At 42.6% G+C, this 26,899-nt stretch overlaps 1 protein-coding gene across 2 annotated transcripts in view; it reads right to left on the bottom strand.

Annotated features, from left to right (window-relative positions):
* Positions 1 to 26,899, bottom strand: part of mdn1 (midasin AAA ATPase 1) — a 71,900-nt gene that overhangs the window by 40,537 nt on the left and 4,464 nt on the right. For both annotated transcript variants that reach the window (XM_071478492.1, XM_071478493.1), the window contains exons 5-38: positions 26,628 to 26,820; positions 26,328 to 26,537; positions 25,237 to 25,368; positions 24,974 to 25,077; positions 23,106 to 23,220; positions 22,755 to 22,939; positions 18,843 to 18,924; positions 18,515 to 18,610; positions 18,223 to 18,335; positions 16,646 to 16,794; positions 16,420 to 16,480; positions 15,163 to 15,374; positions 14,968 to 15,071; positions 14,188 to 14,332; positions 13,881 to 13,977; positions 13,595 to 13,708; positions 13,213 to 13,360; positions 12,540 to 12,647; positions 12,213 to 12,364; positions 10,350 to 10,528; positions 7,996 to 8,204; positions 7,060 to 7,206; positions 6,810 to 6,951; positions 6,585 to 6,719; positions 5,141 to 5,279; positions 4,815 to 4,947; positions 4,312 to 4,442; positions 3,711 to 3,849; positions 3,400 to 3,514; positions 2,379 to 2,639; positions 2,092 to 2,289; positions 1,657 to 1,865; positions 1,442 to 1,564; positions 1,117 to 1,314 (exon numbers count right to left, since the gene is read on the bottom strand). In XM_071478492.1, coding sequence (XP_071334593.1) covers positions 1,117 to 1,314; positions 1,442 to 1,564; positions 1,657 to 1,865; positions 2,092 to 2,289; positions 2,379 to 2,639; positions 3,400 to 3,514; positions 3,711 to 3,849; positions 4,312 to 4,442; positions 4,815 to 4,947; positions 5,141 to 5,279; positions 6,585 to 6,719; positions 6,810 to 6,951; positions 7,060 to 7,206; positions 7,996 to 8,204; positions 10,350 to 10,528; positions 12,213 to 12,364; positions 12,540 to 12,647; positions 13,213 to 13,360; positions 13,595 to 13,708; positions 13,881 to 13,977; positions 14,188 to 14,332; positions 14,968 to 15,071; positions 15,163 to 15,374; positions 16,420 to 16,480; positions 16,646 to 16,794; positions 18,223 to 18,335; positions 18,515 to 18,610; positions 18,843 to 18,924; positions 22,755 to 22,939; positions 23,106 to 23,220; positions 24,974 to 25,077; positions 25,237 to 25,368; positions 26,328 to 26,537; positions 26,628 to 26,820 — 4,978 coding nt within the window. The remainder of the gene's footprint in view (positions 1 to 1,116; positions 1,315 to 1,441; positions 1,565 to 1,656; positions 1,866 to 2,091; positions 2,290 to 2,378; positions 2,640 to 3,399; positions 3,515 to 3,710; positions 3,850 to 4,311; positions 4,443 to 4,814; positions 4,948 to 5,140; positions 5,280 to 6,584; positions 6,720 to 6,809; positions 6,952 to 7,059; positions 7,207 to 7,995; positions 8,205 to 10,349; positions 10,529 to 12,212; positions 12,365 to 12,539; positions 12,648 to 13,212; positions 13,361 to 13,594; positions 13,709 to 13,880; positions 13,978 to 14,187; positions 14,333 to 14,967; positions 15,072 to 15,162; positions 15,375 to 16,419; positions 16,481 to 16,645; positions 16,795 to 18,222; positions 18,336 to 18,514; positions 18,611 to 18,842; positions 18,925 to 22,754; positions 22,940 to 23,105; positions 23,221 to 24,973; positions 25,078 to 25,236; positions 25,369 to 26,327; positions 26,538 to 26,627; positions 26,821 to 26,899) is intronic.

The raw sequence follows: 26,899 nt of genomic DNA, 5'->3' as shown, positions 1-26,899 counted from the left end.
GAAACACAGAGTCAGAGTTCATCCATCTTTACAGTTTTCTTCCGGAGGAGCAACATGTCAGATGCCACTACAACACATTCTGTGGACTCAAATAAGCTTCAGTAAGATTCTGAGTTTGTGAAATGATGTTCAGAAATATCTATCTTCTAGTCTGTGATTGTCTGTTGGCCTAAATCTGTGAACATGAGAAAATAAAAATGTACACAAGTTTGCATAAAGTTATAGAAAGTAGTTGCATCAATTATCTGACAACATTTGCACAAATTATATCAACTGTCAGGTCACACAGAGACATTTTTATTTTCATTTTTTTTTATAATTAGAAAAGTTTTTGTACACATTCAGTTTTACAAGATGAACTATGAATCTAAAGTCAAAGTGTAACAGCTGTTTTTCACATTCAACAAATCTGGTGCTGGAACTATTTTTATTACGGATAAATGACGACAATTCACTTAATTTATTATTTAGTGTGTGAAGTGTCAAAATAATTGTGAATATTGCTCATCACACAGACAAAAGAGTCGTGTTCAAAGGTTCTGTTTTGTCTGATCAATAGTTCAAAGATCCCATTTATAATAATATAATACAGGGAAAGTAGAAAATCCTTCTATTTAAGAGGCTGCAAAGCAAGCTTTTCTGAACTCCTGTCCTGAGTAAAAAAATCTGACTAAGAGGATGTGAATCCTGATGAGAATTTAAATATTAAAATATGATTAAAATACTGATGTTAATCCATACTTGATTTATCAAAAAACTGATTGAGACTTTTGTAAATTCTCTGTGAAATGACTCCATTGGTAATTGTCTCTGTTCTTACTACAGTATATGGGCCTTATTAGTAGCTGTCGTATCATACTGTAAGGCTGACATGTCTCCCTTAAAAAAAATCATCTCAGACCTCAATTGATCTTAGTCAGTTCAATAAATTAAAAAATAAATAAATCACCAAACTTTACAAAAGTAATGCACCTATAAATTCAATTATTAAAATCAGCAACTGCATAAATTCATGAGAATAATTAAACGAAGTAAAGAAGCAACAAATAAAGGAACAAGAACAAAAGCAAATTTAGAAAAGACATAAGAGTGGAAATGATCTGGACTGCTCCTTACCTGTGTGAATCTGTTTAGGAAGGACTTGGGGAGTCCCTTTCGCCCACCACCTTGAGTGAAGGGGTTCTGGCAGCCAAAGATCTTGGTCTTCTCGTGCTGGACCTGGAAGCTCATGCCCAGTTCAGGGATGTAGATCTCTGCTCTGTGATCGAAGCAGGCGTTCAGACCCTCCAACACCGACTGAGAGGCCAGGTTCAGCTGTCAGCGCGGCGCAAAAATCACAGATTATGATCAGCATCATCAGACTGCTATTGATTTTCACAATGGTCTGCGACAAAAACAATGTCCCAGCTGGAAAAACTGGTTTAAAAATGTCTGAACGTACCTCATCCAGGACGACCCAGTGGCCTGCCTTCAAAGCCGCCAGGAGGGGGCCATCCCGCCACGCAAACTCCCCTCCTTTCCCTCCCTCCACTGGGAGATCTGTCCCGAACAAGTCAGTGACATCCTGCCGGAGGGGACACATCAGAGCCTTTTAGTCTTTAAAGTTCATTTCACAGAAATTTGACAGAGCTTCTGAACATCCACATGGAGGCTTACCGTCTGCTCTGACAGGTTGATTCTGACCAGGTGGTTCCCAGAAGCCTTTGCCAGCGCTGCCACCAGACTGGTCTTTCCCACACCTGGTGCTCCCTCCAGCAGCACGGGCCTCTGCAGCTTCAGCGCCCGCAGAAGCCTCTGGGCGTTCATGGCAGTAGTGCCGGCAGCGATGGCATAGTCTGACAGGTTACGGCTCTCGGTCAGAGGCCCTGGTGGGGGGCAGAGTTATGAGCCTTTAGAATCACCCTCAAGTCCAAGTGAAGAAATTCCCTCCAGGTGTTAGTGAGAGATCACGTGCACCAATGTGCAGTGTCATGTAAAGTTAGTGAGGTATGAACAAAAACATGAGAAGTGGATGATAAACGATATGATCAACAATAAGGAATAAAAAAAAAAGCATCTTATAAACTTCTTAAGGAACATTTAAGTCCCCACCTAAGGCGATGTAGAAGGGGTCAATGCCGAAGAAGTCTTCGCCCCACTGGGGTTTCCGTGGCAGGCTGCTGTCATAGACTCTCAGGGCGTCCAGCATCTCTTGATCCAGCTTCGTCATCTTGCTGAGCCGCTGTTGGAGGAAGCTCAGGCACAGCCGGCGAGCCAGGAGGGCATTGTCTGCATAGGACACTGTGGTTCCTGTGAGAGAAAGGGAGAGTCGGTTCACATTTCTGGGACATGTCCTTCGACAGACAAACTCTCAGTGTGAAGTGAAGTTGTCCCCTCACCAGAGCCGATGCCGTCTACGTAGACCAGACATGCAGCGTGGATGAAGGCGGTGACAGTGTCCAGTCTGAGGTCCCACTCTGCTTCTTCTTCATCTTCCAGGGCTCCCATGGTCATGAAGCCGTCCTCATCCCGCTCGCACACGGTGTTGAGGAAGTTAACCCAAGACAGGATGTCTCTGACGCTCAGGATGCAGCGCCGGCCAAAGTCCTGCCGGGTCAGCCACTCGATGAAGTCCAGCATCAAGTCGGCAATATCGCAGCCTGGGTTAGATTTAGAGAAGTGTTTACATCATCAGTGACAAGTTCAGGATTACATCATAGCTCTGCGTCATGCTGCAGCTAACAGGATTAAGAGCGTTTTAGCTGCTAAATGCTCCACTGTGTCCACCAGCTAACAGCTAACTTTGTCTGTCTGCTATTTGGTGCTGGGCAGAAAGATTTATCAGAACCTTTTCACCTGCTGGAAACCAGGCCGATGAATGTGGGTTCAGAGACTGAACCCAAAACATTTAAGGTCTGCACTTGACAAGATATGAGGTTGTAATACGACCTCTGAGCAGTTGTACATCTTCAGCGCAGATGAGACGCTAACGCACTAAATTAAGATGGTGAACACGGTAAACATCAGCATGTAGGCATTGTTACTGAGTGGAGGTTAGCATGCTAACATTAGCATTTAACTCAAAGTACAGACACAGAGCCACAGCCATGACTGATAATTACTGTTCATGAAACTTGTTTATTATCTGTTAATATTAAGAAATCATACAGTCTTCAAAATATCGTCAACAAGTGTGATGATGTAATAATGATGTAATAATGACTATATAAACATTACTTAAGCCGTTCAACATTTCTTAACCAATCAGTTCAGTGGCCAAAAAACTGAAATATTATTAAAGCTCAGTTGAATTTAGTTGGTGAACTGTTAGAGAGTTTATAACCAGGACATGTTTGGTGTTTTTCCTGTAACTAAAAGTTGTTTCATCATTAGCTTACATTAATCTTTAAACTACTTTACCATCAAGTGAGAGGCCGGAGCGCAGGTTGTGTTGGATGATCTGGACCAGGTCACTGCGGCTGTTGCTCTGAGGACACCAGATCTCTGTAAAACGGTTCCTGAGAGCAGGAGAGAGCTGTCCCACAACAGACACACACAACAGTCAGACTCTACCCACAAGTGGATTCTCTTAAAGCACAGTCATACACTTTAAAACACATGTTAAAGGTTCAAATTCTTAGTTCTAACTTCAGCAGGTGAGCTTTCATTATTTTATGAGCATTGTATCAGCACTTTTACTTTTTCTGCTACCAACGTTTTTTGTTTCTTACCTCCTTCTTGCCAAAGTCTCCTCCAGGGTTCATGGTGGCGACCAGACGGAAACCTGCAGCGGCTCTGATCAGCTCCACGTTGTCGTTGTCTCCACTGCCCTTCTCCGCCAACACGAGGGACTTCTCTGTCTCCAGAACACTGTCAACAAACACAACTCACTGTCAGGGGCTCTTCTCAGTCTGTTGTTCACTGGTATGTGGCTGTGTTGGGGTCAAACTGTCATTTTCATGTTGGATTTTGGGGCGTGGGGTTGACATGGCCACAAAATGCAAGATGTACCTTAGAAAATGTTACATCAAAAAAAGTACAGTTTGGGGGACTATTTTCTCACAAGTGTCATAAATATGCACTAAGCATGCAAGCCTCAATAACCATCATTAGACGTGTCGTAAAACCTTAAAAAGGTTCAGATAAAGTTTGCTTTGTGGCATGAAATGTTGTCAAGTCTGATCCGAGTCCATGTTTTTATGGGGGAAAGGTATCATATACAGTATATTTAGAAATGTAATGTTAATTCTGCTACATTGTTCACAAATATGAAAGTGCACCTAATGTATTTTAGGCCACAAAACGTGTGTGTGTATGTGTGTGTGTATGTACCTGTTGAGTCTTTCCAGCACTGAGTCGTCTGCCAGTGAGATCTCGTCCATGAGGAAGACTCCTCCCTCCTTCATGGCCAACACCAGGGGACCATCATGCCACTGGAAGAGCCTGCAGTCCTCACCGTCCGGCTACACACACGCACACGTAGTTAGTTATTTTCCTACCTCCCACATGAGTCTTTTCATACTGATGTTGAAGATGAGAGTTGGTACTTTAATGTAGTTTCCATTATTTTATTTGAAATTAAATGTGCTGAAGAACACAAACTGTGTAACTGTCTCGACTGCCTGTGCTAATCTTGTTTCTTAGAGTGGGTGGGAATGAAGAGGAGATGACATTGATAATAATAAGTTGATAATAAATACATTTATCTGTATGATAATATATCTGGTTTGTTGTCATTTCTGTTTCAGTAATAATAAGAAGCTTCACGTCAGCTTTTACTGTTATCTACTCTTATGGTCTCTGGGTTAGACTCTGCCTCTCAGCCTCGTCAGTACCTGATGTGTGTGTCTGACAGGGCGCAGGCCTCCCAGGAAGTCAGACGTCTCCATGTGCAGGTGACAGTTGACTGAAAAGAACTTCTGTCCAGCCAAAGCAGCAAACAGCTGGCAGATGGTAGTCTTTCCACATCTGGAGATTTACATGATTAAAATAAAAAAACAAACCACAACACACACACAGTTCTTTAATAATTATATATATATGTGTGTGTGTGTGTGTGTGTGTGTGTGTGTGTGTGTGTGTGTGTGTGTGTGTGTGTGTGTGTGTGTGTGTGTGTGTGTGTGTGTGTGTGTGTGTGTGTGTGTGTGTGTTATATACACACCCAGTGTCTCCTACGAGCAGGACGGACTCGCCGAAGTGAAGCGCCCGTCCCACCAGCACAGCCAGTCTCCTCATGCCATGTGTCCACACCACGTGGCGGAACTCCTCGGGAACGCCAGCGATGCTGTCGATGAAGGGACCTGGAGATCAGAGCACCGAGACAATGTGACACTGTGTTCATCAGGCAAGAGCGGTGCTCCATCATCTGCATCTTTGAGATGGTTCTACACCTCGGGGAGAAACTTCCAGGAGAACATCATATTTGATTTTCCTCCAGACATTAGAATTGAGACCAAACTGTTCAGTTTTGGTTTCATCAGACCAGAGAATCTTGTTTCAGAGTCCTTTAGGTGCTCCTTTGCAAACTTTCACTGAGGTGAGGTTTCAGTCGGCCATAAAGCCGACTGAAACCGACTGGGTTCTCACTCTGGAGCTGAGCCAGAGTGACCATCAGGTTCTTGGTAACCTCTCTTCCCCCCTGGTCAGTCAGTTTGGCAGCCAGCTCACAGACATCCAAAGACTCTTACAAGTAAGGGACATCACTAAAGCTTCACTAAGTGTAAAGAGATCAGGTAAAGAAGTGCAGTGAGAAGTGCACTGAAGTGTTAGTTTTGGTGTTAGTAGAGGAGGGGCTCTCAGAAGAGATGAGTTTTTAAGAGGTTCTTGAAGATAGAGAAGGACTTCCCTGCTCTGATAGACTTGTTCCACCATCAGGGAACCACAGACCAGAACAGTCTGGACTGAGACTGTCTGTGTGCAGGGATGGTGAGGCCAGATGACATTAACACAGTGACTGAGAAGGAGCATTATAGGCCTGTATGATTGAGTTCAAGTAGATGGGTGTAGACCCAGAAGTCACTCTGAAGGCAGCTTTAGTGACTTGAATTTGATTGGCTCGGCCATGGGAAGCCAGTGGAGGTCAATGAGCAGCGGAGTGACATGTGACCTTTTAGGCTGATAAACGACCAGACAGGCTGCTGCTGTTCTGGACCATCTGCAGGGGTTTGAAGGAAGGCCGTCCAGGAGAGTACTGCAGTAGTTGAGGCGAGAGATAACCATGACCTGGACCAAGAGCTGGGTGGTGTACTGAGTCAGGTAAGGCCTGATTTTTGTGCTCTTGAAGAGTCTTGGTTGTTCTGAACTTCTTCCAAGAATAATGGAGCTCTGCAAACCTTCAATGCAGCAGAAACTTTTTTTGTATCCTTCCCCAGATCTGAGCCTCGACACAATGCTGTCCCATGTTTTGCTCTCTGCTCTGATCTGCGTCGGACAGGTGTGCGCCTTTTCCAAATCATGTCCAATCCGCTGAATTTACCGCAGGTGGACTCCAGTCAAGGTGCAGAGACATCCCAAAGATGATCAAGAGAAATGGAAGGAACCTGATCTAAATTTCGAGCATCGTAGCGAAGTGTCTGAATACTTATGTCAAGTAATGTTCTACTCACTGAACTGGCTGGTCACCTGTTTCTGAGAGAACAGGTTTTCAGGGTTCACCGTCCTCTTGAAGTGCTTCTCCAGGATGGACAAGATGGTGGCCTCTTCCTCCGGCTTCCTGACACGTCCCGCCAGCAGCATGTATCCTGACGGAGGAGACAACAGCTTCATTTAGGGTTTGAGAAGAGAACGGGTGTCGGCTGGTGATTTAAACAGAAACGTCTGACGAGGCTCACCATCATCGGCCAAATGCTGCAGCCAGTCCCGAGAGGCCTCCGTCTGCTCCTCCAGCCTGTAGCGGTCGGCCCAGCGGAACAGGTCTCTGAGCGTGATGAAGCCGTGTTTCCCCGCAAACACAGAGGAGCCCCTACGTAGGGACTGGAGGGGGGGGGGGGGGGGGGGGATTATCAGGATTATCTAAAAAAAAAAGGTATCTAATATGAAGAGATCAGCTAGGCAGATACAGACACAGGAGTGCACTGTTACCTGAAGGTCCTGCATGACCTTGACCAGCTTGGTGCAGTAGGACGGAGGCAGGCGGCACCTCTGGTTCAGGATGGTCTCCAGCTCCGCACTGGGCAGCTCGTCGAAGTGCAGCTCCACGAAGCGGTTCCTAAAAGCCCTGGAGAGAACCTGGAGGCGGGAGACAGTGAGAAGCAGAGCGTTTCAAACTAGAGTTCAAACTCTAAAAACACCCATCTCTAAAGCTGTATGTGTTCCCAGGACACCAGGACTCTTCCTACAGTCGTCTGTCTGATCAAACTGAGGAACCAGGCCATGGTCAGGGACCAAGAACCCAACAGTCACTTCTAACAGAGGCTCAGAAAGCCTCTGCTGAGATGGAGAACCTGCCAGAAGGTCTAGCATCTCAGCAGCTCTCCATCCATCAGGCTGTTATGGTAGAGTGGTTAGAGAAAAGCAACTCTGAGTAAGAGGTGTATGTCAGGCTGCTTTGCCTGACAGTATTTAAAGGACCCTGAAAACATGAGGAAAAAGATACTGTGGTCTGAGATAAAAAATCATCATGAAGATGAATCATCAGCTGCTTAATACAATCACTACAGTGAAGCATGGTGGTGGCAGCATTATGCTGTGAGGGGGTTTCTGAGGGGGAAGGCTGGAGAGACTTGAAGATGACTCAATAAGGTAGTTGCTGCAACATTCAAGGGTCTGAATAGTTTTTTTAAATGAGAGATTTCAGTTTTGGATTTTTAATAAACTTGCATGATGTAAAACATGATGTCACTGTGTCATCATGGGTTATTCAGTGTGGGTTAACGGACAAAAAAAAAGAAGCCTCTGTATCTTCATCTGAACTTATTTGACCAAAGTGATGAAGCAGAACTGCAGTGAAGTGACTTATGGGAAGTTAACCATGGTCAAACCACAATATCAGACAATCCTTCTAAATGAATGGTTTACCTTTCTACCACCATAGAGCCCTGGGGGATTCTGGGTAGCAAACAGCTTGAATCTGGGGTGAGCCTTGATGACTTCCTGCGTCTCGGCCACGAAGAGCTCCCTGTTGTCATCCAGCAGCCTGTTGAGAGCCTCCAGGACGTCGGTGGGGGCGAGGTTCAGCTCGTCCAGGATGATCCAGTAGCCTTTCCTCATGGCGTCGATCAGAACGCCTGGAGCAGATACACAAGTAAGCGGCGCATTAGTCTGGGGTGGTGCCAGAGTTCAATAGCAGACATGGGAAATGCTGCTGCAGTGTGTAATAGTGGAGGCATGTAATACATTATGCAAACTGGCAGTGGGTCAGTGTAACGGTTCTGATGCTTTAGTTCGTCAGATTTTGAATAAGACAAAAATGTAATTTCTCTCACAACTCCAGACTAATTGTGAATATAATTGTGTTCACTATAACTGATGCTTTTCTAAGCCCCTCCATAAATCTAAATATTAAAGAACAACTCTGGTGTTAATCTATATTTATTATTATAGTTCAATCCCATGAAAAGACCTATAAATATAGAATATATAAACTACTTTCTGATTTCTCTACCCTGTCTGTGGCTCTCAGCTCCAGTCCACTGGTAAACACACAGTTCTACAAAATCATCAACTGGTCAACAATTAATTGATTAACAGATTTTTTTTTCCACGAGTGGTTTCAATAATTAAAGGTCCCATAATTTACACTATTCCTGTGTTTCATTTGAAGTGTTGATATCCATCAGAAGATATATTTGTGGTTTTAAGAACCCAAAGCCATCTCAGTGTAGTTTTACATCTCCTCTCTCAGGCTTCTCTCTGGAGCTCTGGTAACAACAGGTCAGTCAGCCAATCAGAAGAGAGGATCTGAACCCCTCTTCTGATTGGCTGACTGTGTTCTGGATAATAGAATAGAATAGAAATATAGCAGATTTCAGGTAAACACTGAGAGAAACCAGATCCTGCAAGGTTGGATGCTGGGCTTGGAGCATGGCTTAGGGAGGAGACTGCTTTGTTGTGACATCACAAAGTTCCAGAAGTCCTGACGGCTCATTTTAAGGCTCAGTTTCTGAATACAGGCTGTGTGCATTTCTCTGTGGACTGAGGCTTTGATACTTTCACTGTATTAATATAGAACCTAGACCTGCTTTATAATCAGAAACACATGGACATCTACCTTTAGACTGTATGGGACCTTTCAGTCATTTTTCAAGCAAAATCTGGATATTTGATGGTTCAAATGAGAGAATTTGATGACTTAAATAAATAAAAGAGAGAGAAATTAGATAATGAAAATAACTGTTAGTTGTTATATCATGAAAACTACATTTCATGTCCCCATTCTCTCAGAAAAAAATACTAAGGACGTGACCCTTGTGTCTTCAATAGTCCCAGCATGTCAGTGCTGCTCATTGATGTTTTAAAAGGTTTTTGGAGAATAGTGGAGCTCTGTGGCACAAGCATATGTCAGGAGCTCTGGAAACACACACACACACACAATAGTTGTTAGTGCAACACATTCATTGTTGTCTTTGTTGTCATTGTTGTTGGGTCTTTTCAGGGGATTTGGTGATAATAAGAAGAGATACAGAACTAATGTATAAACATGGTTTAAACATACTGCAACCTATTATTTGACTTCATCACATTTGTGTGCTGCAAGATATCCGGCCATGATATTTCATTATACATATTTAGTGGTCACAGTTTTTTATCCTTACGGTTTGATTTTCTCTGCCCTCATTGCTAATATTTGATGTCCATGTGTTTTTTGATTATAAAGCAGGTCTAGGTTCTATATTAATACTGTGAAAGTATCAAAGCCTCAGTCCACAGAGAAATGCACACAGCCTGTATTCAGAAACTGAGACTTAAAACCAGCCGTCAGGACTTCTGGAACTTTGTGATGTCACAACAAAGCAGTCCAAGCCCCACCCAGCTGGACCCACCATCCAACCTTGCAGGATTTGGGAATCAGAATCAGGTTCAGAGTCTTTCTTTTGATTGGTTCACTGACCTGTTGTTACTTGAGCTCCAGAGAGAAGCCTGAGAGAGGAGATGTAAAACTACACTGAGATCGTTTTTGTTCTTAAAACCACAAATATATCTCCTGATGGAGAACAACACTTCAAAAAAAATAAAGGACAAGTGTAAAATATGGGACCTTTAAATTTTAAATCTGAGTTACTCTAAATAACATTTTGATCATATCTCATCTAGATATAAAAGTTTGAGATATAAAGGCCTAAAAAAAGTGCGAACTGCACGTATCAACTTGTACAAGTTCTTTGTAAATGTGTCAAATCTGTGACAGCATCTCTCTGAACGAGTCCTCGTACCCTCTTTGAACACCAGCTTTCCCCTGTCATCCGAGGAGTAGCAGCCGATGTACTCCTGGATGTCGGTGTGCTCGTGGTTGTTGATTCTCACACACTGGTTCCCCGTGGCTGCAGCCAGCCAGCAAATCAGGCTGGTCTTCCCCACAGACGTCTCTCCCTGGATCAGCACCGGGTGGGTCCTGTGAGGTCAGATCATTTAGAGAGAGACAGAGAGAATGAGTGATGGGAGAGCCGACTACTGATTTGTCATGAGCTCGATGTAGATTGATGTTGTAACCTGAGTGGACCAAATTGACCTAAAGGGCTATTGAGTGGTGGAGAGGGGCTGCTGAGTCACTGAGACACTGCTGACAAAAACAAATGAGCAAAACAAGAACGTGTGAACATTAAATATTTCTCTACTTATTGTTTGTGACAAGATGATCAATATTTCCTACCTTGATGCTAAACTATCAAGATTTTATATTAATAACTGATCAAATGACTATGCGTAACATGAAGATGTGGTGAGGAACCAATAGAAAATGATCACTAACTGGATAATGGATTTTAGGCCTGTGGTGTTCTGGCACCACTCAGGTTCAGATCAGGCAGGCTGTTCCTCCCAGTTAATCCCTCCAGGTTTCTCCCTTAATGCCCACATGAGTATTGAGGTCCCCAAAGAGCACTATAGAGTCCTTAGGTATCATCCAAGTAGGCCGCCGGATAGTCAGAGACTTCCTCTCAGCAGCTTTGAGTCGCGTAGAACTGACCCTTCATTGTCCAACACAGCAGCACTCAGCCGGGGGCTCGAGAGTACCCCCACACCCTCCTGGTGCCTTACACTCTGGGCAGGACACAGTCCAGGCCTGCTCCAGGGATTTGGTTCTGGATCCAGTGCTGTGTGTGGAGGTGAGCCTGCGTCAGGCAAAAAAAAACAGTCTCCAGACCTGAATCCAGTAGAACACCACTGAGATGTGGTGGAACAGGAAATGAATGCGCAGCTGACAAGTCTGTGACAAATGTGATGCTGTGGTCAAATCAGGGCATGAAAGGAGGAACTACCCAGTGTTGGTGCGGTGTTCCTAACAAAGTGATCAGTGAGTTTATATAATAGAAGGAAATCGGATACAGGTGAAGTTAGCTCCTGTATAGCATCCAGATACTGTGGTTTCTCTGGTTGCCATGGTTATACAGTGAGTTGCGATGTCAAACTGAAAAAGCTGAACAATAATAAACTCTGTACATACACAAAGGCAGTAGCTGCCCTCTCTTTTCTTGCTGCCGTCATGTTTATGTTGAATAGGAGGAGAGGGAGACGACTGCTCGCCGTCTAAAACCTCTTTTCTTTTTTATTCTTTAGTCTGAGTCTAGTTTCTATGAGCTGGCCTGAGCCTCTTAGTGCCGGTGAAGGTGAGTCTGAATGCTACAGCTGACAATGATACTTTACACAACAGTGTTCTTTCAACTTTGTGTTTGTCTCTTTCCTGTTTCTGTGCACAGCATCAGCTCCATGAAGACACCTTTTTTCCCGGTCTGATGTGGAAAACCTTGACTGGCCTGCACAGAGCCCTGACCCTGGCTCTGTCCAGCTGTTTCAGGATGAACGGACACCAACAGTGTTATCAGCATCATCACCATCAGCGACAGACCTCACTGATGCTCTTAGATGATCAGGATGTCATCTGTCCTCAGCAGAAGTCAAACACAGGCATACAACTACTGGCTTCCTACCTGGAGGGGAATTCAGCCCCGCCACATTTCTGTCCGGATGCACTCTGGTGCTTTCTGTCATAAACATGAACGTCTAGACACTGACAAATGAACCCATTGATTTGGGGGAAATCATGAGCAGGGGGTGAAGCCAGGCAACAGTTTTCCTACCCTGCAGACACCACTCTGGCGAGGTCGCGGAGGTTGAGCTTGACCGAGGCGGTGAGGATGTAGCTGGGGTCTAGAGCTGGCTCCATCTCCCCCTGTGACACCCAGTAGCCCTCGACCTCCACGCAGGGCCGTCCAGAGGGCGCCGGGATGGGCTGCAGGACATAGAACAACAGGCTGAAATAATGTGTCCACAAATATCCAACAAATTACAGGCTGCGGACAATTTGAGAACTGTTTTAAAGATTACATGTCCACACATCCACAAATACAGATTAACCATAAAACATGACGGCACTTTAAAACAAAGGAAGCAGCTCTGTGTCGTACCTGTTTGAGACACTTGGTGTTTCCCATCAGGATGTGCTGACACACCAGTTTCTGCACCAGAGGGTGGGAGCTTCTGTCCAGCTGAGTCAAGAAGCTCAGGCAGAAACCCTGCGACCATCAAGCAGAGACAACGCCAGCTGGGTGAGACATGAAGGTGATGGGGACAGGCCTGGACTGATATCCAATAATACTGAATATCACAATATTCTCTCTATATACAACATTTTTCATAATATTGAATAGATTTTTTTTTTTTGCTGTTTTGCACATTCTGCCGTGCAACCCTCACTTCACTGCTTTGCTTACTGTAGATTGTAGATTGTATAAAACTGTGCTGTTAGTGACAGCATCACTTATACCTGTATACAAAATATAAATACATATAAATAATAATATATCTATATTAAAAACACCTGAAACCTAAAATACAATAATATAATTATATAATAACCCCCTTGTGACAATATTGTATATCCTGATATCTGGGCTGGACTGTATCAGGATAATAACTTTTAGATATCACCACAGCCTAGATGGGGATGGAATTCAAACAAAACCTCGGCACATAAAACCAAAAATACTGCAATGGCACCGTGACACTGGTGATGATGATGATGAATTTTAATTTCAGTGAATTAACCCTTCAAAGAGACCATTTCTCTGTGGGCCCTACCTCGTAGAGTGAGCGCTGCACACTGTTGCAGGGGTTTGCTGCCACATACTTCAGAGCCCTGCACAGAGTCCGCAGGCTGTAGTGGGGCCTGTGCCCCGTCCCATCCACCAGGTGGGAGTTGGCCTCCTTACGTACCGCCAGGTAAAAACTGTACACAAACAAAAAAAATAAAGAACCATTTGGCAACCAGTTTGAGCCTAATGTGGAACATTTTTTTTTTTAAACCCTGGCCTCTCAGGCTTATATCGCCCCGACAAGCTCCAAAAATAAAGTGATTTTTACCATAATGCAATGCTCTCTAATGTTCTCTCTGCCTTATGAAGATGTAGAAGAAATCATTTAGAGCCATTTTACCTGCTGTAAGGTTACGGTGAATACTGACCTTATGATGCCACTGATGACATTCCTTTGAGGATTCAAATACTTGAGGTAGTCTGAAATCAGAATGCGCAGGTCTCCCTCGTTCTCCAGCTCGTCCACGTACAGCTCAGTGAACCTGAGACACGCCAAGAGAGAAATGTGCTATTACTGCTGAGTTTAGGTTTATTTCCCTCTTTAACATGTTAAATTGTTAATGTGTTCTGTGTCTCCAAACTAAAATTAAATAATAGATCAATCTAGCATGAAGCTTATGAGATAAAGACTTTCACTTCAAATCCATGTCTCACCTGTTCCTGAGGCCCAGAGGCAGGTTCCTCTTCCCCACATCAGTAGCTGGGTTCATGCAAGCAAAGAGTCGGAAGTCTGGGTTGCGAACCAGGGGCTCTTTGATAAAAAAAAACAAAAACAAAAAAAAAAAAACACAACAGTATTATCAGCAGTCTCAGGAGAATGACTAAATACATTTCATTCAAATGACACTGACATGAATCAAAGCAAATCACATCAAGTGTCTTGTCAAAGCAGTTTGATTCAAAGGTCCTGGATTCAGATTTGACAAATTCTTATCAAACCCACAACCCTGCTGGTCCTCACCAGTGTCTCCTCGGTCCAGCAGCACCAGAGACCCGGCGCTGCCCTCCAGGAGTCCACTCAGACACTCCAGGGTCTCTGCTGCTGCCAGGTTGATCTCATCCAGCAGGACCCAGTGACCCTTCTTCACTGCCTGAGCTAACGTTCCCTACGGAGGAACACACAGGGGTCAGAGCTGCTGCACCAGGGATACACAGGAATAAATACACCTGTACATGAATGTGTGTGTGTGTGACTCCTAGTATGCAAAAGGGCTTCAGGAGATACACAGCAGTGTGTAACAGTTTTAGCCACTTGTTTAGATTCTTATCCATCACGCAATCTCCCGTTAACTGAAGTATATACAGTACATACATGGATACATACGCTGACACACTCAGTTGGAGGCTGCAATTTGTGGTGCTGTTGAACTATTTTGCATTATGTCGACAGGTGTTTCCATTATTTTGTCCACCACATTCAAATTAAAGGAGTTAAATAACACATATGTCTTCCTATAATGCAATACAGGTGAGTACAGCTGAATTAACACAATAATAAAAACTGAACATTGACTGTTGCATTAGATGGCTTTAGTTGTAGCTGGGTGTTCCTAATAAACTGCCAACTGAGTGTATATATGACAGTTGACAGGACAGAAAGTCACAAGGGAGAGAGACCAGGGTATAACATTCAGCAAAGGTCCCTGGGTGGAATCACACAGTGGATGTTGTGGTTGGGTTGTATGTGCTTTAACCATCGGGCTATCCACTGCCACCTTAAGGAGAATTTTTAGGTCTTTACCTCCACAAAGGCAAAGACCATGGCAGTCTCGCAGGCTCGGATCTGCTGCTGGGTCTGACTCAGTTTGGCAGCCAGAGCCTCCCACTGCTCCTGAAGCAAGGAGGCTGCACAGACACACACCAAACATTAGTCATTCACTGTGTTACATTATGTAGTGCACACAGTTATCATCGTTTACATCTTCTGATACACTACCATTCGATTTCTCCTGCAGCTCCTTGGTGAGAGCAGACTTGCAGACGTGGTCCATGAGTTTGAGCAGATCCTGCCACCGCTTCCCCCTGAAGCAGGTCTGAACGTGACCCAGGAAGGTCAGGTTCTGCTTCCTGGAGTAGGTCTGAGAGAACAGGTCCTCAAAGGCCTCCCGCAGAGGGAGCAAGATCTGCTTGTGGTCTACTGGCTTGTACCTACATTAGATAGAAAAGTTTCAAACTAGAGTTCCCAGAAGTGTGGACCCACTTTGCACCCCTCTGAGATAATTCTGTAATTCTGAAAATGCTGAACACACGGATATCGGCCCACTCCTGCACTGTACGGAAAGGCACCCTGTTGAGTTTTCTAAAGACAGTTCGGTTACAAATTTTTAAATCCAAAAAAATGTGTGTATCCTTGAGGCCTACAAAAATGATGAATGCATTTTAATTGATGGATTTTATGCCTAATTTTAAGCATAAAACTGAGGGGCGTAATATGGCTTGCATGCACGACAAGGTTTTATGACAAATCTTACATGCTCTTTGGTCTGTTGCTGCACCTATTTGTTGTGTGCAATAATAATAATAATAATAATAATAATAATAATAATAATAATAATAAGTATTTGTAAAGCACCTTTCATACAAGAAATGCAGCTCAAAGTGCTTTACAAGAAATTACATGATCCAAATGCTTCACACCAAAAAGACATAAAATGAAGATAAAAACATGTTAAATATGAACGTAAAATAGAATAGAATAATAAAAAAAATAATATCAAAATAAAAACATATATAGATAAAGAATAAGTTATAAAGTTAAAATGGAATGCATAAAATCCAATAAGGGACTTTTTTTTTTATTTTAAGACGAAAAACTTTTCTTTGTACACTCTTCTATTATATGGCACCTGGTTCGCCTCTTTTCCCAATGGACACAAATGCACCACAGGCTCTGATTACACCAGGATCAGCCTCTTACAGCTGTTTCAGGACATTTTCCCCACGGGTGCAATCACACTGTGGGTTTTATCTGTGCGTGGCACAACCTGAAGTTGGCCCAGAAATGTGTGCAGAAAGATGCTGATCTTTTTGCAGGATTAGATGCAGAACATGCAGCGTTGCTCCTGCCCGTCATCAGTGGCTTACTTCTGTTAGTTAGTAGTTCCAGCACAAGGGAAAAACACTTCTTTGAATATGATGATTGTTTGAATTTACTTCAACTTTTTTTTTTGTTGTTTGTGAGTGGGTCACTCACCCTCCAAGCAGGTCAGCAGTGTCACTCTGCTGGTTCATGTTCACAACCCGCAGCCTGTGTCCTGGATTAAACACACAACAGACCATATTTGAATCACTAATGGGACAATTTAGGGTTGAGGACATTTGAACATGTGGAGTTGAGGAGTCAGGGGTCAAACCACCAGCTGACGACCTGCTCTCCCAGCTCACCTCTTCTGTCTGTCTATTTATAAACCTGGGCTCACCTGTGACTCTGGCCAGGTGTTGCACAGTGGAGGTCTTTCCAGTTCCTGTCTCTCCCACCAGAAGAACAGGTTCTCCTTTGAACACACACACTGCCAGCTGTTCTAGCAGCACAGCAGAGGGTCGAGTGGCAGCAAACGTCTGGTTGTCCCTGTTCATACCGATAAAAAACACAGTCAGTGACTACACGATGGTTTGTATGAGAGGTAGACAACAGTAGATATAGGTGTCACATCCGTCTTCGGCCTGGTGAGAGTGTTTTGATCTGACAATGCAATTAATACAGACAGACACCTGCCAAAGTACTCAAAACCATCTCTGTGTTAGTTCCCCCTACAGTAGGGTTCTTCAGGAACACATTTTACCATCACACACACACACAAATAGACTCACAAAGTGAAAACAATACCAACCATGCTATTGCAGCTGGTTTCATAAATGCTAAAAGGTAGTGTACCACCAACAAGGGTAGAGAAGACTTGTAAAGTCAACCAGTAACATTTATTTAAAATTAGCTTAAATTAGCCAATATTAGCCACCATAAGATACTTTTCATAACAGACAAAGTAAGGCTACATTAGCAAAACCCCTCAGTATAATCAATTACTTAATTTTTTATTTTGTGGCAATTCTAGCATTGTGATAAATGCTAAAACCTTAGTACACGCAACAAAGAATCTGAGTTATCAGTGAACTGACTCACTATTGTTAGGTACATAGCTATACCTTTTCTAAATCTGCTAAACATTAGCTTACATTAGCATACTGTTTATACCAGATCAGCTGTAGGGACAAAACCCATGAGTGTACTAAATTGCTATTTATCTAAAGTTATCTTAAATTAGCTTAAATTGGCCAATGTTAGCCACCAACAGCTTCTTTTCATACCAGACCAAGTGAGGCTACATTAGCAAAAACCCTTCAGTGTATTAAACTCCTTATGAACTCAACTTTTAATTTTGTGACCATTCTAGCATCATGATAGATGCTACAACATTAGCACAAGTGACTAAGAGTCAGTGAACACAACAATACCTTTTCTAAATCTGCTGAACATTAGCTTATATTAGCATAGTGTTCATATCATACTGGCTGTAAAGACAAAACCCATGAATGTACTAAACTGAGCAATGTGTGTTTTATTGCTAATGAATTTTGCAAACATTTTGTTGAAAATGATGAAAGCACAGTGTAACAGTAGCACAAGAAAAGAAGACTCACAAAGTATGTGACTCAGTGATGTCAGTTACACATTAGCCACAGTGGCTGCACACACTGATATCAGTTTTTGCGTGCTATAATAAAAGTTCACACTCGTTTTGTTCCACTCTAAAGTTTGACACCCATTCATTTTGGACTTGGGAAAGAATCAATGTGAATATTTGGGCATATCCTGATGGTCCAGCCATTAGATTGCTTTGTTTACCATAATGTAGTTTCAAATCGATTCAGTGGTAATTCAATTTAGCAGCAGGGGGGACTATTTGCTTCTATCAGTAGTTGAATGTTGGCACAGCAACCAGCTGATGCATATACGGTGTAAAGAAAGGTCAGGATGGCGGCAGGATGTCCCACTTACACACTCAGCTGCACCGCTTCAGTCTGCTTTCGATCCAGGGTCACTCTGCCCACCGAGACCTCCAGCTCAGTCAGCGAGATGCCAGGCTGATACATCTGGCAGAAGTGCTGGGCCTGGAGACAAACAGTAGCCGGGAATCAAAATTAAAAGAGGGTGTTTTGTATAAAAAGAATTTTAAACAGTAAAAATTTCTTATTGATTACAGCAATTCTCAAAATACAAGGGGCTGAAATTTTCTTTGTGTATGTCACATTAATGTCAAAAACCATCAGTGCTGTAGGGGGGTGCTAACCTTTTCTTTGGAGATGTTGAGCTTGCTCCCGATGATCTCAGCCATTCGCAGTCGACTTTCAGGATGAGACAACATGGCTGTGAAGCAGTCGAGAGCCTAACAAGGACAAAGACCCCAACAAGGCATCAGCCAATAAAAATAATATACACTGAATCACAGCAACTTGTCTACATGGGGCTCTCACACACTGGCTTAAAATTAAAAAAAAAAAAAATTAAGGAGTGGTAAGACTGAACGAAATACAATGAAATGCTCTTGTTTGTCGGTTATGTTGGAAAGATGTTTTTCTCCTTATATGTTTCCTTTTTGAAAAGTAAAATCCACAAACCTCTTGGAAGACAAGTTGTGCTGTGGCAGAGGAGGTGCTATCAAAGTTGATGCTGATCCGCTCGCACCATTTCAGCAGGTCCCTGAGGAATCATGAGGAAGACGATGAAATGAAAATGGACATTACAACCTTTTTTTAAATGTATTTTCGATGACCACAAGAGACAAGAGAAAGGCATCAATTACAATGCCAAATTAGATTGTTATTCAGGTTTTATATATATTTTGTCTGTGATGGGCACGGAGTGGAGAGATATTGTCTTTTTTTATTCCCCTTTATCCTAGAATGGAAAGTTGGTATTATTTATAGCCCTATGCTGTATAACAAAGACTGTTTAATCTTGTTTAAAGTTCCCATGTTGTATAAAGGTAGATGTCCATGTGTTTCTGATTATAAAGCAGGTCTAGGTTCTATATCAATACTGTGAAAGTATCAAAGCCTCAGACCACAGAGAACTTTGTGATGTCACAATAAAGCAGTCACTGCCCTCAGTCATGCTCCAAGCCCCACCAACCTGGGCCCACCATCCAACCTTGCAGGATTTGGTGTCTTTGAGCATTTACCTGAAATCTGATATATCTTTATTAGATTATTTAGAAAACAGTCAGCCAATCAGTCTCTCTTCTGATTGGTTCACCTAACTGTTGCTACTAGAGCTCCAAAGAGAAGCCTGAGAGAGGAGATATAAAACTACACTGAGATGGTTTTTAGTTTTTAAAACCACAAATATATCTTCTTATAGAGATCACACTTCAAATAAAACACAGATGAAGTGTAAAATATGGGACCTTTAATAACATGAACCCTAAGGACTGAGACCAGCACAGATGAGCTTCGCCAGCTGAGCTATAAAGTTAATTACAGTGATCCATGAAAAGCAGGCTGAGCATTGATTTATGGCTGAATCTTCACCAACAATGAATGTTCTGTGGACCACACTGAAAGGATAACGAACATTCAGAAAGCACCAGGGCAGTTGAGTGATGTCTCTAAGTGAGGAGGTGCTTATAAAGGTGTTACCTAATAAGGATGCACTCGTATGACCTCGAGAATCTGTGATCCCAGCCCATCGTCCAGAGGACAGTCCAAATCAATAACCTATTGAACACAGCAGCAGCTAGTGGAAAGCTAATTAAAGTCGTGGAGGCTGCTGCTGCAGAGAGGCTGGTAGTTTTTGATTGAGGGTGGGCGGGTGGGTGGGGGGCGGCCTGGCAGATGTTCGCCTCACTGATGATATGGATGAAGTGCTGCAGTGAGACGGTAATTGTGCAGATAATGCTGACAAGTGACTGGCAGTGGATTAATGTATAAATATGAGTAGATAAATGTGAGTCCCACAGTGCACTGCATTGAGATGCAGCCAATCATCAAGCTGCTGCTTGGTCACTAATGATGGTGTGTAGGTAAATTTAGATGATGAATCAATCCATTCAGCAATTTGAAGCAGTTTTGCATTAATTACACAACTATAATACAGTATTTTATTCGTGACTGCAACAATATGGTGTTTGGAGAAAATGTTAGAGCATTGATTGTTTTTGCAGGTCTATAGGTACATATATTTCTGATAGAAAAAAAAGCTGTGGCACATTTGTGACAGTAGTTACAAGGACCACAAACCTTACCTGGTTTCACACTCTAAATCACATAAACAGCTCTCAGCCTATCAGAGCTTTGTAGGTGGGATTAAAGGGCAAATAAAGGTCGTTCTTCTGAACACAGCTGTATAAAGGAGGAGCTTTGTTGACAACGCCATCGCGGTTATTCTCTTGACTCAGACTTGAGATTTCAAATGTCTGACAGAAAACCTGCATTTTAAAGTGAGAGCATGGAGCTTTAAAGATGAGGACATTTATCAGAAAAGGAAGGTCTGATACAGGATGCTACTGAGTTGCCTAAGGATCCGGCGTTTTTGAAGGATTACTCGTATTAGGGACAGGATTTTCACCACTTTCTTTTAATCTGTGTCAAGCAAGTCCCCCAACTTTATGGACGTGGAATAATAAATTGCTCTTTAAGGGGGATGATGTAGTCTACCTACATAGCTGGTTACTTGATCCATCAAATAACATCAGAAGAAACGCTGAAAAAATGTTGACAGGTGTGGCTAATAGGTTTGTCTGACAGAGATAAAAACTTTTAAATTGTCATATTTCTTCAACCGTTGAGAAAAACATGAAGCTGACCTCTTCTAGTAATAGCTCCCATGTTGACAGCAGGACATACGTGTCACTAGCCATGAATTGGTTATTACAAGATTTTTAAAAAAAACCCTCTCCACAACAAAAATATGAACACAAACTTAGGCTGAATAAATAACACCAAATTATTTGCCAGCTCCCTGGTTACAGTCTGTGTGATGTCCGACTGAGCCGATGTGTGAAGAGAGCAGGGCATTGTCTGGAGAACTCATACTGATGATGTTTCCATCATTTCTCCTAAGCCCTACAGAGTATTTCCAGTAGGTGAGAACAGGTCTGACTAGTACAACCTCCTGTTGTGTACTACATGTGTGAAAAGGGCAACTGCTGACAGTGTCCAGACCTGACTCTCTGGACATGGTCCAGAGTTCATCTGTGAAAACGGCTTAATTCAGTATAATAATCAGACCATTACAAAATAATGGGTGGTGTGTGAACACGTGTGCCTTAATACAGTGTTAACTATTATAGACCTGAACCCCTGGTCTTTCAAACAGAGAGATAGACCGATGCCAGGAGAAGAGAGAGAGAAAGAAATGCAACAAAAGTCAAACTCAGACCAGGTATGTATCAGTTCATGGTCAACATCTTAACCCCTGAGCTCAGGATATGAAAGAGACTTTTCTGATTAGGAAAAGCTGAGTTTTAAGAAGTATACAGATTCTTAATGTAGCAGCCCGCCAGGTCTGTAAGACTTAGAATGATCTATCGACAATACACTGTGATTAATGAATGTTAATATCAAGTGCCACTGATGTGCCACTAGCAGACAGACAGACAGAATATTACATCAGTGTGTCTGCTGGCTGACACATTAGGCTGATACTGATCTTGTATTACATCTGGTTTGGGACAAACCCATCATTTCATCCCAACACAAACCATCAAGGTTCCTTCCTGACTGTAACTGCAGGCAAATTTGAATGGGTCATGTGTTAAGTCTGCTTCATGTCACTTTAAATCTTTAAATGTTTGTGATTTGTTAAATGGTTTCATGCATCATTTTCAATGATATATGCAATTTCAGTGTTTATTTCCATCATGATTACATAGGCTACACACACAAAATGTTAAAAATGTTAAAATGTTAATACTTCTAAGATGTTTGGAAATGTGATCTATCTGCTTTTGTGCTTTTAGAAAATCTCAGTTTTAAAATAACACTGTAGTTTAATTACTATTCACTTCAGATGTAGTGTAACTCTGCAAACATGATGTTTTTATTATGCGTTTATTATCATGTGTTTATTATATGTTTCCTTATCCTGAAATTACAATCTCAAGATAAGAAATCACTTCACTGTGTCAAATCTCATCTTAAAAGTGTTTTAAAAGTGATTTATTTGAAGTGTTGATCTCCATTAGAAGATATATTTGTGGTTTTAAGAACCAAAAACCATCTCATTGTAGTTTTACATCTCCTCTCTCAGGCTTCTCTCTGGAGCTCTGACCAAATCCCCTGCAAGGTTGGATGGTGGGTCCAGGTGGGCGGGGCTTAGACTGTTTTTTTTGTGACATCACAAAGTTGCAGAGGTCCTGACGGCTGGTTTTAAGGCTCCATTTCTGAATACAGGCTGTGTGCATTTCTCTGTGGACTGAGGCTTTGATACTTTCACCATGTTAATATAGAACCTAGACCTGCTTTATAATAAGAAAAGACATGAGAGTCTCATTTTAGACATTATGGCACCTTTAAAATGTTAAAACTGACCTCAGTGACAGGGCTCTCCCCTCCAGCGGTGTGCTTTTGTTCACAGACTTGTGCTGCTGGCTGTCGTCGGGGGTTTGGGGGCTGGTTGTGTCCGAGTCAGCATGTCTCTCCCCGGTCAGCTGGCAGTAGATGTCCAGGAGACGGTCTGCCACCACTGTCAGCCTCGGATACCTGCTGATGAGCACCTGCGTGCAGAGAGAGACGGCGTGAAGTAATAATAGATGAGGGAAATCCTGTACTCACGGAAATGTAATATCCAGAGGTTACAGCAGCAGCTGCTGAAAAACAAAATAGGATTGTGGCAACAAATGAGAACAAACTGACCGTGATATTAAAACCAACAACACTCACCTTCTTCAGCTCTTCTCGTGTCATGTTGCCCATCTGCAGCTTGGTCCAGTACTTATCCAGCAGAACCGCATGAGAGTTCTGCGGTTTGTGCCAGCTGCCACCACTGTAGTACATCCTGCAGGTCACAAGCATCACTTACTGTTATTTGTTACTTATCTCAACCACTTTTGTAATTTCTCAAAACAGAAAATCCAAGAATCATTCAGTGATTGGCCGGGTGTGTGGCAGTGTCATTTTTTGTTTGTGCAACCGAGTGTGTGCTGTTGTGATGAATCAGAATCAACTTATTGGTCATATATGTCTGTGCATGTCTGGGGGGGTGGGGGCCTACAGGCAAAACAAAAGTTAAAGTTTCACTTCTCATTAGGTTCAAAGAGGGTAAGTGTAATGTAGCATAAAAAAGAAAATAACTATGGTAATGTGATATGTATAATATAATATATATAAGTAACGTATAGTGGAAGTACGTACACACAGGGGTTTCAGTGGGATTTTGGCATGTGGGGGGAGAAGATTTGATTTCTGCAGTGAATCTCTGATTCTGCTCCTCTGCTCTTTGTTAATCAGATGTAGAACTGATCTTTATAATGACCTCATGATTTTATAATGTAGAGCTGCAGTGAAGTTAGGAGGACCATCGCCTTGTGTAATGATCTGCCTGGAGGGGCTTCTCTCCTGCCTGTGTGTGTGTGTGTGTGTGTGTGTGTGTGTGTGTGTGTGTGTGTGTGTGTGTGTGTGTGTGTGTGTGTGTGTGTGCGCTCATCTATCTCTATTAAGACACTCAGATTTATTTACTTATTAACTGAAGGTGTTGGATTGTTCAAGCTTTAACCCCCTGCCACTAATAATGTTCAGGAAGATACACATGGACATAAAGAAATAAGGGCAACAAAGCTAAAAAAGCTAATCAAACATACTTTCAGATTACATCCCTGTTTATAGGGATGTTTAACAGTTAATATAAAATATGAACCATTTGTGTTAAATGTTGTTTTAATTGCTGTGTGAAGTCTTGTGTAATGGATAAAAGTGTTATGTGAGGTCACCGTGACCTTGACCATTGACCTCCAAAATCGAATCAGTTCATCCTTGAGTCCGATTGAACGTTTGCACTAAATTTGAAGCAGTTCCTTCAAGGCGTTACTGAGATATTGCGTTTACAAGACCAATAACATGTTTTGTGAAGTCACTGTGACCTTGATCTTTGACCCTTGACCTTAAGCCACCAAAACCTAATCAGTTTTCAGAGACCAGATGAACATTTTTACCAAATTTGAAGAAATTCCCTCAAGGTGTGACGGAGATATTGTGTTCACAAGGACAAAACTATGTTTTGTGAGGTCACCATGACCTTGAACACCAACATCTAATCAGTTCATCCTTGCATCCAAGTGAATGTTTTGTGCCAAATTTGAAGAAGTTCTGTCAAGGTGTTACTGAGATATTGTGTCCACGAGAATGGGAAAGACATATGGACGGACGCACGGACAACCCGAAAACAAGATGAATCAGATATGGATATAAAAGATACAAAAATATTATCAGACGGGGGTCCAAGGTCTAATTTGTGTCACTTATGGGGTCCCTGATGTGAAACAGTTTGAGAACCACTGTGCTAAACTACAAAGACACAGAGTTCCTTGAGAGATGTTTTGGGAGGTGAGCAGATGCAGGAGGCGACAAAGGCGGACTTTCTGACTGTGGCCATTTATTACGAGTGGAGCAGGAACCTTTGGGCATGGTCAGATAACATATCGGACAAAGAGGAGACAGGTCCCAAAATCTGATGATAATCACGCAATAAACACGCTAAAACAGCGACGAGCTGCTGCTGTATACACAGATTTAGAAGATGATGATTTTTTTACCTTCTTGTAGCAAAGAACTGAAATCCAGGTGCAACATCGATGCAGTCCTCCCGTCCTGGAATCATCAGCTTCTTATTCTCCATTAAAGGCAGGAGCACAGATATCTACAGAGAGAGAACAGTTCAGTCCAGATTGTGGCAAAGTTATAGAGGATTTGTTGAAAATCATCCGTTTATTAAGACTCTATTCAAACATGTATCGTGACATGGCCAGGCTGAGGTAATATGGAGGATGTTTACAGCTCTCAATAAGTTTTAACGCACCACGTCCAGAGGCGCGTGGTCGATGTCCTCCAACAGGATCCACTGGCCTTTAGACACAGCCTGTGTCAGTGTACCCGGCTGCCACACGAACTTCCCTGGAATATCAGTGCAGCGGTACATCCCCAGCAGCATCTGTCACACAAACACAAGTGCACATTTTCAGTCTCTCATCTCATCTTTAGTACTGCACTTCTACAAAAGGTGGGGGACTCACAAGTGACACATTAATGAAAAAAAAGATCATAATAAGAGGAAGCAGAGGCTGAAATATCCTGCCATTTAGTTTCCAGTATAGGGAGCTCCAAAAACACCGCATCCTACAATTCCCATAATGCAACTTCACAGTGTATTTAATTAGACCATAATTGCCTCTTTAAACCTCTCATCTCGAGTTCCAAGCAGAGATAATTCAATTCAACGATATTTATACAAACGTATAGCTCAAACTGCTTCACACAGCAGGATTAAACAACACACACACACACACACACACACACACACACACACACACACACACACACACACACACACACACACACAAAATGTGCAGATTGAAAATTTACCACAAAAAAAACTGTGAAATGATGAATAAAAGTCAATAATAAAAGTCAATAGAATTAAATAAAATAAACAAAAGATATAAACTCAATGATAAGAAGTTAAACTGAATTCTCTGAATTAACATTAAAAAGATCTTTCATTTCTTTTTGTTCTAATATCCAGAGGAAGTATGTTCCGCAGTTTATGGGTATAAAAACAAAAAGCAGCTTCACTGGTTTCTCTATGGGACACACGAGGAACATTTAAAAGAAAGGCAGTGGGGGACCTGAGTGGTGTGGGTGGAACATAAAATAAAAGGAAACCCCTGATGCAGGGAGGAGCGATGACAGTTAAAGCTTTATAAAGCAAAATAACTTTAAAATCTATTCTAAAAGGTACAGGTAGCCAGTGTGGTGTCTTAGCAGAGGACTGGTATTAATATTACTGATAACATCACTACAACATTATCAGACTCTAACTTCTCCAGAGTCAGAGGACTGTTTTCAGTAAGCTGGACTCCTTTAACTTCACACTGATCCACTCTCTCTCACCTTGCTGTCGGTCTGATCCCCGAGCTGGACCTTCAGAATCTCTGTAGCTTTCGTGTGTCCTGTGACAGCAGCCACAAACTCTACCAGGGCGGTTTTACCGCATCCAATTGGACCCTCGAGGAGCAGGGCCTTCTGGGACGCTACAGCCAGAGCCAGTCTCCTCAGATTACGGCAGGTTGAGTCCACCAGCACCAGATCTTTTTGGTTCACCTACGAACAGAGGGCAACGTTAGGAAATTAAAAAAAACAAAACAAAACAAAAAAAGCAGCAGGAACTGTTTTATGTGACAGGGAACATACCTGTTCGGCCTGTCGGGGAGCTGTCCTGGGGAGAACAACCCCACACACTGCTACAATGTTCTGGGAAAGATCCTCTGACACCACCTGGCCCCGGGTAAACTTGTTAGCCTTCTCCTGGCGCCACATCACAGAGCCCTGATTGGCTAACACCAGGGCCTTTTCTACCTCCACCTGCTGAGTTTCCTCCAAAGCTCTAAACAGGAAACAAAGCAACAACAACAGTCATGACATGCAGCTTAGAAAACATCATTATGGCATCATTTTACTTATTA

This window comes from Trachinotus anak, unplaced genomic scaffold (assembly GCF_046630095.1).
Source record: "Trachinotus anak isolate AG129_WGS33_773 ecotype Australia unplaced genomic scaffold, CSIRO_AGI_Tana_v1 ptg000005l, whole genome shotgun sequence".
NCBI lineage: Eukaryota > Metazoa > Chordata > Actinopteri > Carangiformes > Carangidae > Trachinotus > Trachinotus anak.
The sequence above is the reverse complement of the archived record's forward strand: the minus strand, read 5'-3'. Positions and strand labels throughout refer to the sequence as shown.